General features: G+C 35.6%; 1 protein-coding gene across 2 annotated transcripts in view; it reads left to right on the forward strand.

Moving 5' to 3' along the window:
• Positions 1–1,437: 1,437 nt before the first annotated feature.
• The window catches only part of LOC106138958 (protein neuralized), a 43,167-nt gene continuing 25,050 nt past the window's right edge, over positions 1,438–19,554 (forward strand). The window contains exon 1 of one of the 2 annotated variants that reach the window (XM_013340266.2): positions 1,438–1,825. In XM_013340266.2, the coding sequence (XP_013195720.2) occupies positions 1,798–1,825 (28 nt within the window). In that variant the 5' untranslated portion in view covers positions 1,438–1,797. Of the gene's footprint in view, positions 1,826–14,414; positions 14,783–19,554 lie in introns of those variants that run through there. The other variant, XM_060953289.1, reaches the window with a different exon arrangement.

Below are 19,554 nucleotides of genomic sequence, written 5' to 3' on the forward strand. Positions count from 1 at the left end.
CAATATAATTGTAATCAAAAAGTTATTAAATCACACCAATTTTCTATTTGTACTTTATCCTCATAAATAAACTACATCTCCCTAGATTTTGTGGAAAACGCTTAGTCTGGCATCTACGTTAGTGATCGACAACCCGACAACTGTCCTCGTGACTGCGTCAAAGGTCAACGTGACGTTGACACATGATTTTTTTTTATAAAAAAAAACTGATTTTATACAAAAAACATGAGAAAAACAGACCTATGAAAAATATTATCGGTTATAAAAATAAATATTAAAGAGGTACTTGTAATGAAAATAGCATTTATTCTTTGGTTATGTATTGTTCATAGTTATCAACTTATCTACATACAATGGGTTAGTGTGTTTTGTATTTCTATAATTAACATGATCATTGACCGGCTGCCGAACCAAGCAAGAGACAAAAAATTGCCGGCCAAGTGCGAGTCAGGCTAATGGTTTAAAGGGTCCGTAGTATTTTCGCTCCATTCTCAACATCACTACCACCCATTGATCTTCCAAGCTTTCAGATTCACAAGTCGAATCATAAAGCCCGGTTTCCACCACATCGGAGATATGTGAGCTGTAGGTAGCGGAGATGTGTGCTATGGGAGCTCAAACTCAGTCGAACGCTCTCACGATATCGAATTTGGAGTGCGAGCACCGCACTGCACCGCCCAGCTACGCGCATCTACGCTTGCTCGACCGTGCCCCGCCTTTTTGCGTGCGGCACTTGATTTTATTCAATTTAGACATATTATTTCCTCTCCACTTGATCAAATCACAAATCTTGTGGGAGATACCCCTTGAATTCCATTCCATTCCACATACGTGCCTCAGTCTACCTGTCCTTCTAGATTCCCGCTAGGCTAGGTGTGATGCCTTGGGAACCGCGGCTCCGACGATGTTGAGTCGGAGGTTGTATTTATGCTCCAATCCGTGAAATCGTTGTTTGTACGATTGAGATTCTTTGCTGCTGTTGGCTGAGTGTGGCAATTTCTTTTTGCGATGATTTATAAGTTAGTGTATACTAAGATAATGAGTACCTAGTAAAAAATACTAGAAGGACGGGTAGAGTGCAGAACATGTTGAAATTATAAATGTTTTCGCGTTACGGAACCCTGGGTTATCGCATCTTTACTCATGGTCTAGGATAAGCGCGTGCCGTCTCATTTTATCTGAGACTTAGAACATCTGAGCTAAGGAATCTTAAACCTCTTTAAGTGGAGCTGTACGTCTCTCGAGTTGTAAAAATATTCGTTAATATCCTTAAAAACGACATCCAGTGAAAATTTGATACATGTATTTACAATACAACATTTTTTTTTATTCATTACGCAGAGGCTGGGCCCATGCTGGGCCCAATTAATTTTTGAACGGTTTTATGAAATGTCATTGATGTCATGTCATGGCCCTAATCAAATCAACTGTCAAAGTAATACGTGCTGTCGAACCCTCACCTTTAAAAATTAATATAATAATTACAATTATGTCATTATTTGCGATACAATATAATTACATAAATGAGGAAATTGTTCCTGTCTAACTATCATAATTTATATTAAACCTAAATAGTGCAAAAGCCAATCAGATTCTAATAAGAAGACTATAGTTGAACTAGCGGTTTCAATAACATAATTTAGTGTACTAATTGCTGTAAACATGAGTTTGTAAAGATCATAGTTCGTTTTCCGCGTGTTCCGTGACTGCGACTAGTGTTTGGGTCAATCAAATGTGTTTATACAACAAATACCTAATTGATAATTAGACACGCGCGTTACTACGTGAACGGAGACTATGGGGCAGACGGGCAGCGCAATACCCGGTAAGTAGTTATTGATATTGTAAATAGAATGTAAGAGGATTAAGTCGGCTTCTATTTCACATTTTGACCAATTAATATTATCTTAATTGGCAACTAAAAAAAGTCTTCGATTCAGTGAAGTGTTTTGACTTTTACAAAAAGAAGATGATGAAATTAATAGTAACACTGGCAGGTAAGAACACTTGTTCTTTTTTTTAACACAACTTTTTTCAAAACTTGAATTCCAAGCCTGAAGCCAGGCTGGCTATAAACAATACCTAGTGATTGTTAGACTGATTATATATTATTTACATTCAAAGTATATTTAATATTTCCTTAAGGATTTTCTGTATTTAAACAAAGCTTCCATCCTGCAATTTGTGTAGTTTGAATGTGTTAAATTCACACGTTCTTGTAAAACATAGGTGCTTATATCCATTTTTTTCATTCCAGACACAAAACAGTCATAACATAATGTTGGCAACCACTAAAAGTTTCATAAAATTAAGTGTTTCTTCATTTTGTAGAAAAACTAACAGACCAATGTCTGTTCTTTGAAGATATGTAATAATTGTACCAATGGATTAACATGGGACATAATTAAAAACAATAGGAGTCAAAATTGCCATTTAAAAAAAAAATTGCCTGTCTATTCATTTCTGTGTGCATCACGCCAAAACTTTTGGCTTGATTGGAAGGCTATTTTAGCAGATAAAACTGCTATTTGTCTTTCTCAAACTTAACATCTGGTTTACATAATATTCTATCGCTGCATCTCTAAGAGAGAAATACGGAGGACCAGCTTTTTTATTGAGATTATCCAGGAACAAAGTCACAGGACACAGCCAGTTTATTTAAAGTATAAAATTTATCCAGCATTTGTACCCCATTACTCTTAACTTACAAGTCCGATAACTCAACCACTGTGCTGTGATAAATGTAAAAACAAATTTTTAAATACATCAGTGTCAAAACTTGCTAAAAATTTTATGTTAATTATATGTATTACCAGAAAAAAATCTGCATGGTAATACATAATTTCTTATGAATGTGCATTAATTATAATGAACAATTCAACTTAGTTGTCAATCTAGCAACTTCTTACGAATGTGCATAATTATAATGAACAATGCATGTTATATAATTATTTTTTATTATTAAAATGATTTTGTTAAATAATAGAGTATGTTCGGGGCTCCAACAGTGTTAAACGAAACACACATGTACATATAGTCACGTCTATATCCCTTACGGGTTAGACAGAGTCAACAGTCCTAAAATGACTGACAGGCCATGTTCAGCTGCTTGGCTGATGATAGAACTGAGATTCAAATAGTGACAGGTTGCTAGCCTATTACTTAAAAGAAGAATCCCAAGTTTATAAGCCTATCCCTTAGTCGCCTTTTACGACATCCATGAGAAAGAGATGGAGTGGTCCTATCCTTTTTTGTTTAAGTGCCGAGATCCACATGGCACAATAATGAAAATTTCCGCTAATTTTTGGTTCCCGTGGGTATTACGGAAATTCCCTTCTTGGCAGCCTTCGTCATATTAATTATCTGTATGCCATATTTACTTTGGTTTAGTGTGTGGTTGGCTGGTAAATGAAATAAATAAATATATACGGGACAGATTACACAGATTGAGTTAGCCTCGAAGTAAGTTCGAAACTTGTGTTACGAGATACTAACCCAACGATGCTATATTTTATAATAATAATAAATACTTATATAGATAAACATCCAAGACCCAGACCAATCAGAGAAAGTTCGTTCCTCATCATGCCCTGGCCGGGATTCGAACCCGGGACCTCCAGTGTCAAAAATTCAAAATTCAAAAAATTCAAAATTTTTTATTCATTATTATAGGATATTATTATATCGCTTAATAATTGTCGTATGGTTTAACAACTTGGTTGACGTCAAATAAATTACTTAAAAACTAAGTTTACTGCCGCTTCCAAGGCGTCAGTGCAGAAGAAGCGGTAACAAACTGCACTGTCACAGACAAGCGTACTGCCGCTGCGCCACAGAGGCCGTCATTGATTGATTGGTCAGTCACTTTTTTGTTTTGTGAACTGAACCTATTACGATGAATGTATGATATGATGTAGGTAGCTGTACCTACCTTTTTATCCCGGAGTTCCCGCGGGATTGATTGTACGCGGACGAAGTCGCGGGCGGCCTCTAGTTATATATATGTAAAAGTATGTAGATTGGTTCAGTAGATAACGCGTGAAGAGGCAAATAGTAAACTTACTTTCGCATTTGTAACACCTATTAGTTGGAACTAGCTGTGCCCGCGACTTCGTCCGCGTGGATTAGTTATCTTGGGCATCATTTAAGCCCTCAAGAATGAAATAATTTACCTCGATTTTTTTCACATTTTCCATTATTTCTTCACTACTAATAGTTGCTGCGTGATGTTAAAGCCTTCCTCGATAAATGGTCTATTCAACAAATTTTTCAATTCGAACTAGCAGTTTCTAAGATTAGCGCGTTCAAACAAACCAACTCTTCAGCTTTGTAATATTAGTATAGATTCGAACTAGTAGTTCCTGAGATTAGCGCATTCAAACAAACAAACTCTTCAGCTTTATAATATTAGTATAGATAAGAACATAATGTCATGATGGCAGATACCTGTACGTAAATTTAACCTTAAGAAAACTAGTCTAAAGACATTCAAATTACCATCATTTGTCCTTTCTTTGAAAACCATAAATTATGCCTTTTTGGTATAAAGAAAATACATTTTGTTACAATTAGTTTTGACCTTTATTGCTAAGTAGAACAGTCTATTTTTGCCAATGGGAAACCTTCTTTCTTTATGCATATTATTATTCTCTACTAACGCATGCCAGCAAATAAAATAATTCGTTAAGTTTAAAATAAGAAGATCGAATTCTGCCCGTTTTCAAATTTCTTTGTCGAACAGCTGACGAACAGCTGCGAGGCTTTGACGCAACTCTACCTGTCGTTTTTTTTTTAATTTACGTGCATTTCAGCATTAATAGGCTCCATGCGAAATGGACATGGCTGTCTCGAAAAAATATTTTAATCTTTATGTTGAACTGGCAAGTTCCACATTCGATGTTCAAAATATAACAATACGAGAATGTCTAATTCAATACTCGAGCTTATATGAACCTTATCGAATTAGTTATAAGGTACATTTCTTAATCGCGAAGAAAATTGTACAACTTATTCATGACCATTGAATCAGCTGATTGAATGGCGGCACCTACGCGTTACCTGTGTTTTTTTTTTGATCAGCTGACTTGACAAAGACAGTACTTTGTGCAACCTTTCTTATTGTCAAACTACGGTACAAATCATATGTTTCATAAAGAAAGAACACTTCTCATGGTGGTTCTCGTGAGATTTTGTACCTGATCCCTATACCTACCTAGCAGTTTGGATGAACATACATACATACATATAATTACCTCTATATCCTTTGCAGACTGAGCCAACAGTCTTGAAAAGACCGATAGGCCACGTTCAGCTGTTTGGTTTAATGATAGAATTGAGATTCAAATTGTGACAGGTTGCTAGCCCATCGCCTAAAAGAAGAATCCCAAGTTTATAATCCGATCCCTTAGTCGCCTTTTACGATACACATGGGAACGTGATGGAGTGGTCCTATTATTTTTCTATTGGTGCCGGGAACCATGGCACTAAAATAATACAGTAAATCAGTAAGGCAAAATATACATACCTACCTACAGACGGTTGGAATATACTTTTAGGTATTACTCCCATCTAGGTAGTTCCCCTTGCTTACATACCAATTCAGCCTTCTACACCGAGTAACTGCGGCTGAATGACAAGTGCTTAAAACAAATATAACAACTGTATTATGACTCATTCATTGCGTAATAAATGATTAATTCATTCAAATCATTCATTCGTCTTACTGTCAGCTTCTATGAAGCTCTGATAGCGAGGAAGAAAAAGAATAAAACGCGCCGGCTACTTCTCGATCAAGAAAAAGAAAGGAATCAAGAAAGGAAGACTTAAAAACTTGGGTTTATTCTTGTAGTATTTGTATCTCAATTCTGTCATTGCTATACAACTGAACGTAGCCTTTCAATCTTTGCGAGACTGTTGGCTCTGTCTACCTCGTAAGACGTGATCATGTGTAGTTGGTGTTCTGTCCCTGCATGGTGCTGGGCATCACATAGTATAAAGCAAAGTAGTAGTCTGTCTGTATATATGTGATGACTGTTAGTATATGTATATATTTATGATTAGATCTTTATAACTACACGACGGATTTTGATGCAGTTTTAATAGATAGTGATTCAAAAGGAAGTTTTATATGTATAAACGCTACCCGTGCAAAGCCGGGACGGGTCACTAGTGAAATTATAATCTATTCCATCAGCTAAGCGTACAATGCACGCGTACGCACGCTTACAAAATTGAGAATGCCAGAAAGCTGGCAGTAATTTAAAAAAAAAGAATAATCGCAATATGGCGTGCGTTCGAATTTCAAAAGTTCAAAACGCACCATGCACGCGCAGCGCACCTTCGCAGCGACGAGCGCGTGCCTATACGACAGATGTGGCATTTTTTTTTTAATATGTGCCAGTACGTTTAAGTATATTTTTTTTATTTCGTGCAAGGGACCGTAGTTCGTTCAGCCTCCAGGTTTTTGGAAAATACTGCACATTTCGGTCGCTTTATGTACATACATACATAAAATCACGCCTTTTTCCTGGAGGGGTAGGCAGAGACTGCACCTTTCCACTTGCCACGATCTCTGCATACTTCCTTCGCTCATCCACATTCATAACTCTCTTCATGCAAGCTCGGCGGTTTCGGGTACCTACTCTTGACCTGACCCTTTGCCAGGAGGTCCTTAATTTGATCAAGATACGTTCGTCTAGTTCGTCACTTTATGTATTAAGTACAATAATATCCACTTTTTCATGCTGATATTAAAAATTTCAAAGATTATGTGTCTGTTTGTTACGCTTTCACGGCCAAATAGCTGGACCGATTGTGATCAAATTACTTTGCATGTACAATCCTAAACAATATAGAAAAGAAATGTACTTAATACATTAGTCAGATTTCTTTGAGAATATTCTATTTTCTTTAAGTTTTAATTATTTTTTTTAGTATAGACTTTGCCGAGAATAGATACGTCATCGGGGTTTTCCGACTTCGAAAAAGGAGGAGGCACCAGTTTGAGTAATTGATGTAGGTAGGTTAGGTACCAACGTCTATATCCCTTGCGGGGTAGACAGAGCCAAAAGTCATCAAAAGACTGTAAGGCCACTTTCAGCTGTTTGGTTTTGAATATAGAATTGGGATTCAAATAGTGACAGGTTGCTAGCACATCGCCTAAAAGAAGAATCCGAAATTTACAAGCATATCTTTATAGTCTTCTTTTCTATTCTTCGGGAACCACACAGCACAACATCACTTTAAGACGTCAACATATATTTAGGAGGTGTGAAGGGCGAAGAGTTGAACTGTTAACAAATAGTTCCACATTCTATTCTAAGTTTGGATAATTGTAAAGTTGACGTTGTTGAAGAAAATGCTGCAGTGCAGTTTGTTACCGCTTCCTTCCATCGCTTCGGCTGTATGAATTTACTTCTTCTTCTGACGCCTTGGAAGCGGCAGTAAATTTAGTTTTAAGTAATTTATTTCATGTCAACCAATGTTGTTAAACCAAACGTTTAGACAATTATTAAGCGATAAGAAGTATCCTATAAAAATGAATAAAAATTGTGAATTTTTTTGAATAGTATTTGCGATATAAACAAACAATACCAGTTTTTATAATCTGTGACAAAGGGCACGTGGCCTCATCCAAAGTCAAATAAAGCCGCCTGTTCAATCAACAGATGCCGCGACATTTGCCGGAAAAGAGAAAAAAAAATGATTATTACATACATACTTATCGATCGTGGTATGTAGGTACACTTACCTAGACGATGTTATTTATTCAGTTGTCAGCGAGCGTTGCTCGTGTTAACACTGTGACGCAGTGATGGCGAGTAATTGACCTTGAACTAAAACCCACGGTTTGGTGGGTGTTGCCTCACCGAATACCACATCCCCATAAGTTAACTTATAAGGGCCTTTATCACTACGAAGTTAAGCGATCTTAAATAACAGAACCTATTTACTTATGGATATGCTTATAAACTTGGGATTCTACTTTTTTGGCGACTGGCCTTGTCACTATTTGAATCTCAATTCTATCATCAAGCCAAATAGATGAACGTGGTAGATATCAGTCTTTTCAAGACTGTTGGCTCTGTCTACCCCTCAAGGGATATAGACGTGACCATATGTATGTATGTATGATTAGTTAGAAAAATGTTGATTAATACGACATTTTTATCGTTACTCGACTTCATCAACATTGCTGAAGTTAATATCAACATTATAAAAAAAAAAAACTTCATCTGTCTATGAACTGTGTTCCCAACTGCACGATGACCGTAAATAGAAAAAAATACGCCTGCTCCGAGACACGTGCCCTTCGAGCTCTCTCCGCCGTGAACTTTCAAAACCCTTCAATTATGTGAAAAAAAAAAAATTGGCTCACCTTTCTAAACATGTGTTGGTCTATGAAACAATTGCCAGCCATTTTGTAAAACCAATTTAAACTCTTTATCGAATACTTTAGAGTTCATTTTCAAATTTGGAATACCACCGCTTCGGATGTTTGAATTTTGCAAATATTTTACGCATCGCAAAAACGAAATTCGTACTTATGTCAATTATAATAAAGTGCATGTAATTCAAATTGAGCGTACAATAATTCTGTCAGCGTCAATTCTTTATTCTTATTTTGCAAAATACTTTTAACCTTATGCCGTTATGATAAGGGCTGTCTGTAGTAGACGTATGTATTTTTGCACCTTTAGTAAATTACTGTTCATCTTTTTTTTTTACTTTCATACAAATATGTATGAATTAACAGTACAGCTGATGATTATAATGTCAAGATGCGTTTATGGACATCTGATAGTGATACAGGTTAAAAAGGCTTCTATAGGTCAACAAAAGAAAAATCGCCTTCGGCAGAAACTGTATAAAAAAAAAATTTGCTGATCTTAAAATGCCGTGCACTATACAGTAGGATCACTCCATCTCTTTCCCATGGATGTCGTAAAAGGCGACTATGGGATAGGCTAATAAACTTGGGATTCTTCTGATGGGCTAGAAACCTAGATTAGATTAGTAGATTTTGTTTGTATATTTTTTAAGTACAGACATTAATCACTTAATATTTTATTATATGTATGAGTGAATACTTATATATTCTTTTTTAATACAAGTCGCACATATTTTGCGGCTAACTCAATTTGTGTAATTTGTCCCATATATATTTACACTGGAGGCCGCCCGCGACATCGCCCACATGGAAACCCTACCAATCCCGCGGGAACTCTGGAATAAAAAGTAGCCTATGTGTTATTCTGGATCTTAAGCTACCCAAATACCAAATTTCATCGTAATCGGTTCAGTATTTTTTGCGTAAAAAAGAGTAACAAACATACTGACTGACATCATCATCAAATCCATACTGACATCCTGACATATTCACAAACTTTCGCATTTATAATATTAGTAGGATAGTAGGATTTATGTTTATTACTTGATTCTATCATAATGTCAAACATCTGAACGTGGCCGATCAGTATTTTCAAGACTGTTGGCTCAGTCAACCCCGCAAGGGATATAGACGTAACTATAAGAACGTATATTAAAAAACGTTCAATCCTTTCGAGTGTACCTCTTACTGTCACTATTTAAATCTCAATTATATAATTTAGCCAAACAGCTGAACGTGGCCTATCAGTCTGTTAAAGACTGATGGCTCTGTCTACCTCACAAGGGATATAGACGTAATCATATGTATGTATCCTTTCGGGAAAAGGTAGATGGTGCCCTTGCGGTTCCCTTGACTCACTATAACGACCCTTGGTTTTCTTTTCCTTAAAAATGCAAGCAACGCCGCGTCCGCACAGCTATAGGATCTTTGCTCTTAGCAGATGCGCTGCGCGTACGCAGGCTCCGCGCAAGGTGGCAAACCATCTGTCCCTTTCTTAGACCATTGACATTTCATGGTGTTAATTAAAAAATGCAATTGTGTTGCACACATTTGCCGTGCGGTTCCCGACACTGTGGAATAGGACCGATCCATAACTTTGCCATGCATGTTGTAAAAGATGACTAAGGGGGTTGGCTAATAAACTCGAGATTCTTCTTTCAGACAGGATGGGCTTTGTATTTCAATTCCATTACTAAGCCATACAGCTGAACGTGGCCTTTCAGTCTTTACATACATACATATGGTCACGTCTATATCCCTTCTGGGGTAGACAGAGCCAACAGTATTGAAGACTGATCGGCCACGTTCAGCTATTTGGCTTAATGAGGGAATTGAGATTCCAAATAGTGACAGGTTGCTAGCACTTCGCCTAAAAAAGAATCCCAAGTTTGTAAGCCTATACCTTAGTCGCCTTTTACGACACCCATGGGAAAGAGATGGAACGGTCTTATTCTTTTTTGTATTGGTACCGGTAACCACTAGCCTGCAAGGGATATAGACGTGATGATATATGTATGTAACTTATTTCAGTCATAATTTTTTGCCATCAAAAACATCCTGTAAAAAAACCCAAGTCTCGCCCGTAAAAAGTTTTGAGATCCGTGTAATACCAAGTCGGTTAATCTATTTAGTCTCTACTTAAAATACTTTCTTCCTTAAGTTATTACATAAGTTATTATCATGCCAATATTTAAAAAATATTTTACGTTTTAAACAAATAGATCGACTTGGAGGGTGCACTGCCGTGCCCCAAGATTATACATACATATTATATATACATAAAATCACGCCTCTTTCCCGGAGGGGTAGGCAGAGACTACCTCTTTCCACTTGCCACGATCTCTGCATACTTCCTTCGCTTCATCCACATTAATAACTCTCTTCATGCAAGCTCGGCGGTTTCGGGTACCCCCAGATTATTTAAGTGGAAATGAGACTAATTAAGTCTTCTCGTCTTAAGAGGAAACATTTAACCTTTGGATTTGACTGACTTATTAACTTGACCCGTCTTGTAATTGTCGTTCGTCATAGCTATTAAGCTAATAATTGTTGTAAGACATTTTTTTCTTTCTTTTTTTCCTTTATAAGAGTCGACAAGCGTTAAACTATAAAAAAAATTTGGTATTTTTTTTAATATTTTTGTTTTGTTTTCGGTTTATTAAAATTTCATACTAATAAATTAAAATTATCAATAATTATAATAAAGAGAAAGTTTAGTTTACAGTGATCGTGGAAAGTGGGAAGTTATAGTGAAGTTCTTGTATTGATTAATTGATACTAATATTATAAAGCTGAAGAGTTTGTTTGTTTGTTTGTTTGAACGCGCTAATCTCTGGAACTACTGGTTGGAATAAAAAAATTATTTTTGTGTTGAATAGACCATTTATCGAGGAAGGCTTTAGGCTATATATGTATAACATCACGCTGCAACTATAAGGAGCGAAGAAACAATGGAAAATGTGAAAAAAAACGGGGAAAATTATTCACCCTTGAGGGCTTCAATGATGCCCAAAATTACTATTCCACGCGGACGAAGTCGCGGGCACAGCTAGTGTATGTATAAAACAGCCTAAAATTAAATTATTTGTTTAACATCATAGACACAGACGACATCACAATATATGTACATGAGAAAAAAAAAGTTATTTTTCATGTTAATCACTTTGCCGTCATGTTTGTCATGGCATGAACTATGTACTTACCTATTTATTAAACGGTTTTATTTATTATTAAACGGTTTTATTTAGCTCACCCCGTTTGTTTTATTCATTCTTGGGTCAAATTTAGTAATTCAAATTTCACCCTTTTCCTGTCAACCGATTAATCTGAAATTTTGTATACACTTTGGATTTTGGTGACAATATAATTATGTTTATTCATTATCATTATAAATTCAAGATGGCCGCCGTTACAAAATGGCGGATAATTTAGGTTTCATTAATCCCATCAATATGGGTATCAAATGAAAGGGCTCAACAAGCAGAATACAATATACTATAAAAAATTGAAATCCAAGATAGCGGCCTCTACAAAATGGCGGATAACTTAGGTTTTATCAATCCCATCAACATGGGTATCAAATGAAAGGGCTCAACAAGCAGAATACAATATACTATAAAAAATTGAAATCCAAGATGGCGGCCTCTACAAAATGGCGGATAACTTAGGTTTTATCAATCCCATCAATATGGGTATCAAATGAAAGGGCTCAACAAGCAGAATACAATATACTAAAAAAAATTGAAATCCAAGATGGCGGCCTCTACAAAATGGCGGATAACTTAGGTTTTATCAATCCCATCAACATGGGTATCAAATGAAAGGTCACTATCATGGGCTTCTACAATACATGAAATGCAGGGCAGCACTGTGGATCACGCAGTCGTATACTTAGGTGCGAAACTGTTTGAAGAAGGTCAAGCCTACGTGGCTCTTAGTAGAGTAAGATCTTTGCAGGGACTACGTATAGAGGAGTTGGACTGCAATAAACTAACGGGCAAGAAACCTTGCAATAATGAAGCACTAAATGAATTAAACAGAATGCGAAATAAAAACTAAAAACTAGAAAATAAAAATAGGTAAAAAAACTTTTTAATTTAAACGGTTTTATGTTAAACATACATTGCAATGTTTAATATAAATGTACTAAAAACCAAAAAATAATAAAATAGATACAGTCATGGGAATTATAAACATATGCATAGAGTAGACTAAAATAAAACCGTGGGGCACGTCAATTGTCTACAAATTATAGACTTAATGTGCGATAGAAGAATCGTTTAATTCGTCATTAGGCAGTTGGCCCGCAGACGGTGCGTAAATTACTTACTATTTTGCTGGCTAGCGAGGAATCGTTTCACTGCTCGTAGTTTGTCTTTAATCGACAAAACTTATGATAAAAGTACTACTCGCTCAACATTATGAAACCCTAAAACTCGCTTAATCGAGCTTGCTAACTTGTTTCCACATTCTAGCCCTACTTATCACACGTCCATCGTTGTCGGTTGAACAACTGCCTAATTATAGTGTAACATTACAAAACAAACATTTTAATCAACGATTGTAGACAATTGACGTGCCCCACGGTTTTATTTTAGTCTACTCTATGCATATGTTTATAATTCCCATGACTGTATCTATTTTATTATACTACAACGTGTAACAATAATTCAATAGATAATTAATGAGATAATGTTATTAATGTGGAAGGAAAGGTGGGAGTGGTAAGACGAACGTATCTTGATCAAATTAAGGACGTCCTAGTAAAGGGTCAGGTCAAAAGTATCCGAAACCGCCGAGCTTGCATGAAGAGAGTTATGAATGTGGATGAAGCGAAGGAAGTATGCAGAGATCGTGGCAAGTGGAAAGAGGTAGTCTCTGCCTATCCCTCCGGGAAAGAGGCGTGATTTTATGTATGTATGTATGTATAATGTTATTATCAAATTTTTCTGCATTTGTATTATCCGACTAATAACTTATTAGTCAGATACTACACATGTAGAAAAATTTGAAATCATAACATATAATCACGTCTATATCCCTTGCGGGGTAGACAGAGCCGACGGTCATCAAAAGACTGATAGGCCACGCTCAGCTGCTTGGCTCAATGCTAGTATTGAGATTCAAATAGTGGCAGGTTGCTAGCCCATCGCCTAAAAGAGGAATCTCAAGTAGGTAGGTATATATGCCTATCCCTTCGCCGTCTTTTAAGACATCCATGGGAAAGAGACGGAGTGGTCCTATTCTTTTTTTCTATTGGTGCAGGTAACCAAATCACAAACACAATAATTTTACTAACAATTAATTTACAAACAATGATAGTAACTAATTAGAAGTGACTGACAAAACATAACGACTCTCTAAGCTGAGCTACGGACGGACAGACATGCTGCCATGGCGAAAATATGAATACAGAATACCCTGGATTCTCAATTACATACATACATATAATCACGTCTATATTTCTTGCGGGATAGACAGGGCCAGGAGGCTTGAAAAACTGATTCTTAATTATATGAACAGAAAATGTATTACGTCTCAGACAAGGACATCTCAAGTAGGTATAAACATTAACAAGTAAAAAAATACATATTGACTTTTTTAAATTATTAATTTTCATTGTTGGTAGACATTTTTTTGTTTGTGATAATTGTGATGTTAATTTTTTTTTTACATCACTTATTACAACCAGCGCTTGTCAAACTTATTTTTTATGGTATCTCAATTGCTTAAATTAAAACTTAATTCAGTATCAAGTTAATATATTCATCTCCAATAATGCAACTGCATAATTACTGAAATTAGACTGATCTAAAAACCCTTTGTTCAGTCTTATGTCTGCGAAAGCATCTGCCGAGCTGAAAATACCTTACCTACCCTTGTTCTCCCTACATGTCGGCAATAACAATTGCCTCTCTCTATCAGTCTATATTAGAAACGAGCAGGACAGGAGCATATGCGCGCGCACTGCACCGTGAACGCTAGTTGAATTTTCTTTCCGAGCATTTCACTCCGCCGCAAGTAACCGTGGCGAGCGGACGTCTTCGCGTTGCGTTTTAAAAAAAAAAACTCGCGTGTGTAGGTTTCGTGTGTCAAAATATTGTGACTCTTTAATCTGTGCTCGAAATGTATTAGCGTCTTTCAATTTTTTGAGTTTGGAATATAATATTTTTTTTTAAATGATGGGCGTAAGCAGTTGCATGAGCGTGAGGCAGGCTAGGGGCCCTTGTCACTGTCCCGCGTGCCCTAGGGCTTCTGGACATGGGGCTCCTATGCCTCCCCAGACGCTCGTGCTGCCCCCAATGGCTCTAGAGCCAGAAACGACCCCTGTAAAGGACAAGAAAGGGTCAAAAATGAAGGTGTTGAAGAAAATAAAGAAGAAAATAGGACTGGGTAAGTTGATTTTTAAATTCTTATTCGAAATTTAAAATATCAACGGTTTTTTTTTCGTTACTACACATCACGGTACAACAGTCAGTTTTAATGTTTCAAAAAGACAAAAAAAATGTACTTAAATAATTTTTTAAACTGTAAATTACCAAGGAATCATAGAATATTGTAGAAATACCTACCGTTGTTTTTGTTCATACGAAGTTAGTTGTGGATAATTAATTGTGAACTCTTGACTGACCGTTACTGAGTTTATTGCTGGCTGGCTACGTCCTAGCCTTACTTAGAAAGAAAGAAAGAAAAAAATTAAGTTGTAAGTAAGTACTTAAAGAAACTTAAATTTTGCAAATATATGTAACTTGTGGCAAAAAAGGTGATTTAATCTAAAGGAGGATTCTCCGAAATTCTCATTTAAGAAAAATATGAGTTTAAACATAACCAAGACTTCATTGGAGTATGAATGTGATAATTATAAATTGTAATTAAAATGTGCCGTGTGGTTTCCGGCACTTTTGAATAGAACCACTACATATATTTCGTATGGATGTCGTAAAAGACAACTAAAGGATAAGCTGAGAATCCTCTTGTAGGCGATGAACTTGCAACCTGTCACTATTCGAATTTCAATTTCATCATACTGCCGAACGTAGTTTCTATTCTATTCAAGACTGTTGACTTTGTCTACCCAGCAAAGGATATAGACGTGACTGAATGCATGTATGTTTGTAATAAAAATTATGATGTTACTAGAAACAATTACCTAGCAAAAACAAATAATGTTTTGGCCTTCAATGGACAAAATTTTAGATGGTAATCTCACACGAAATTATACGTGGGTCGTACGTGCGTAGGCGGTGATGTGAATCTCTTATTTGAATTGTAATTACTGACAAAACAATTGACATTGAGGCTAGCTATGAAAATATATCAGTCAGAAGTTAACACACACTAATAATGAAGAGAAAAAGATTTGTATATTTGTATGTTCTTAACGAAGAAACTCGAAAACTAGTGGACTGAATTACACGAATTTTGGCACATATATGGAATAGAACATCGGGAGTTAGGCTACTTTTTCAGAAATGAAAGCTAGTGTTTATACTAATATTATAAAGCTGAAGAGTTTGTTTGTTTGTTTGAACACCCTAATCTCAGGAAATACTGGTTCAAATTGAAAAATTCTTAGTCGAATAGACCATTTATCGAGGAAGTCTTTAGGCTATATAACATCACGCTTCAACCATTAGGAGCGAAGAAATAATGGAAAATGTGAAAAAACGGGGAGAATTATTCTCCCTTGAGGGCTTCAATGATTCCCATAATAACTATTACACGCGGACGGAGTAGCGGGCACAGCTAGAGTATATAAGAATGCAATAAGATCTCCTCTAGCTAGAGATGTGAGAACGCAACTTTTACTAATACTAGAAGGATTCTGAGAGTACAATAAGATTATCCACTTGAAAAATTCAATAAAAATAGAAAGCGTAAAACTAATTAATAAATTGAAATATAATTATGTTAATATTAATAAAGCATATCACCTTAAAACGGTCATTTGTTGATTAGACGTTGCTTTAATTCTTCTCTAATGTGGTATTGTTACAGTAGTAAGAACATGTACCAAAACTGTATTTTAAAGCAATTGCATATAAGTTTACAATTTTAAGTATTTAAATATCATTGTATTTTGACTGATGGTCGTATCTTTCTTTGGAAATAAGCAAGTATTGATGACCACGATTCTAGTATAAGGTGAGTCGTGATTTTACATGAAGCTACTTCTACATGTGATCTATAACCTTTGTACGGGAACTTACAATTATATTGTAGTTACCGCATACATATTATATTCCTTTGCAAATGTCTACATCATTTTTATGATGATTTCAGCAAAACGACTGGTCAAATCATCAGATATCTAATCATTTTGTTGAAAGATAAGTCAGGCTTTAAAATTTTGAGAAAAACAATAATATCCTTCTTTTTTTTCTCAATTAATCATTAAAGGTCTTCAATAAAGCGTCACAACATAAACTTGAAAACAAGAACACCTGCTCTAAAAATTATATGCGATTAATTGCATAAAACCGTGTCATGTATGTCCGTCTTTGCTGGTATACCTACCTACAGCCAATTTGGAACCAGCCCGTGCCATCTGCCCTATAAAGTGATACATTTTTTGTAATTTAAGAAACAGCTGCATCTACACCTTGTGCTGTTTTAAAGCACGTTCTTCTTGTGTTATTTAAAACATATAGTAGCGAAATAATGAAAATTTACGTTTGAGAATATTTAGAGTATAATATCACTAAAGTTTTGGGACACATAATGCAGTTTTTTTTTTCTTCATCTACCGAACATTGGCAATTATCTTACGGTTGTAACCTATGCTATGTATTCTTTGATTTTATTAAGTATTACCAATAAACTGAGAAGTGACTTATTGGTTAGTTTTGGTCAACTATTATAGTATTTTCTTTAGTCTCATAAAGGTGAGAACAGTTTCCAGGGGTAATTTATCAATTTATAGTCTTAAATTCAACCTGAATTACCTTTTTTTGAAATGAAATATATACTCATGAAATGTATAGTTATAAAATAATGTGCTAGGTTAATTCTGTAATGTGGAGAGGATGAATGAAAGCAGGTTGATTAAACAGATATACAACGAGAGCGTGGTGGGAAAGGTCGGAGTGGGAAGGTTAGACGAACGTATCTTGATCAAATTAAGGACGTCCTGGCAAAGGGTCAGGTCAAGAGTACCCGAAAACGCCGAGCTTGCATGACGAGAGCGTGGTTGAAGCGAAGGAAGTATGCAGAGATCGTGGCAAGTGGAAAGATGTAGTCTCTGCCTACCCCTCCAGGAAAAAGGCGTGCTTTATGTATGTTTGCATGTATGTTAATTTTGTACGTCTTGATTTTTGCTGTCCTTTCTGCTTAGCACATGTTAGACACATTTATGTAAGTACTCTATTTCGTTTCGTTTTTTCACGATGATACATAAAAACACAACGTCGTCTAACTAAACAATCCCAAACAGAGGAAGTAATAAGAAATGTGTAATTACAAAGGAACCTACTCGATTCCAAATTCAAAAGCATTACACCCCCGAAATTGGTGTTTCTAAGTCTGCCAGATGTTCCGGTCGGAACTAACAATAACCGAGGAAGTTGGCAATAGCCTGCCAGATGCGGTTCTTAGCACACCTTCAACAGATGTCAACCATTTATGAGAGTCTCCCCTGGCTGTATGATCATACGCCGTTGCCTTCCAAATGTTGCGCATTGTTTATGGTCGATTTTTTTTAAACAATTGATGGTTCTTTTCTTGATGGTTAAATTAACCGATGATGATTTAAAAAACATAGTAAGCACTCTTCAATTTAATGATTAATAAATTTAATTTTTCGTAATTACTACTGATGATTTGGATTCTCTCGTATCACTATGCCGTTTAGACCAATTAATAATGTAGAAAAAAAACTTTCTCTTTGCCTTTGTTACTAGCCATTTATTTTATTTATACTTTGTATAAAAAAATAAACAAATTTTGTAAAATTTCATGTGATTCAGAAACTTATTTTCTTTGTTTATTGATATTAGTGTTAAGTTGAAGTTAAACAGCTTTGAACGTTGCATTATTGATGATTGGTTCGTGAGCGGCGTGAGTGAGCGAGACAGAAAGATCTAACACACCGCTCACGACTGATGGTTTCAAAGAAATATAAATTTTTCGATGATAAACTTTTCTTTTTTTAGATAATTATTTTGATTTTGTTCTTTTGATTTTGAAATTATTGGCTTTATTATTTTACGATATTTTGCAAAATATTGGCCGTTCAGTCTTGAAAAGACTGAATGGCCACGTTCAGCCATTTATTTGGCTTAATGATAAAATTGAGATTCAAAAAGTGACAGGTTAGCCCATCTAGGCGATGGGCTAGCAACCTGTCACTATTTGAAAGAGGAATCCCAAGTTTATAAGCCTAAATTTGTTACACTTTCACGCAAATAATACTGAACCGATTACGATGAAATTTGGTATGTGGGTAGCTGAAGACCCAGAATAACACATAGGCTACTTTTTATCCCAGAGTTCCCGCGGGATTGATAGGGTTTCCATGCGGACGAAGCCGCGGGCGGCCTCTAGTACCTACATACAAAAATTCTCACCTTTTCCCGGAGTGGCAGGCAGAGACTACATCTTTCGATTCGCCACGATCCCTGTAAACTTTTTTTCTATAACTCATAAATTTATAATGAATATTGCTGCGTAATACATGTGTATTGTTAAAAGCTTGCCAATGAATTCAATTATACCTCGTGTTATTATACAAGCGTGATGTTCGACACGATTTTTACTATAATTATACTATACATACAACCTCACACCGTCTTCACTCGGCTTCGTTTAAATTACTTTCACGCTTTGACAATTATGTGTGAGATAGGTACTCCTACCTACTCAGATCTTTTATATTCGTCACATTATTTTTTTCCCCCTTTTTTTTACTTTAGCACGACTTTTCTTTGAAAAAAAAAAACTTTTTTTAGGTGGTACATTTTCATTTTTGCGTTTAACAGTAGTAATTTTACATGATTTAATAATATAAATATCAGCGTATTATTTGGTGATTTGTTAAGTGCTTAAATTTTATGATATTGGTATGGTGTCCCAAAAGAGATTAGAATTTTTCAAATTATTATTTACTTAGTTACTAAAAATAATATGAAAAAAAGTGATTTTAATTGAAGTGGTAATAAAATAAAAAA

Source organism: Amyelois transitella, chromosome 31 (genome assembly GCF_032362555.1).
Source record: "Amyelois transitella isolate CPQ chromosome 31, ilAmyTran1.1, whole genome shotgun sequence".
In the NCBI taxonomy this organism is placed as follows: domain Eukaryota; kingdom Metazoa; phylum Arthropoda; class Insecta; order Lepidoptera; family Pyralidae; genus Amyelois; species Amyelois transitella.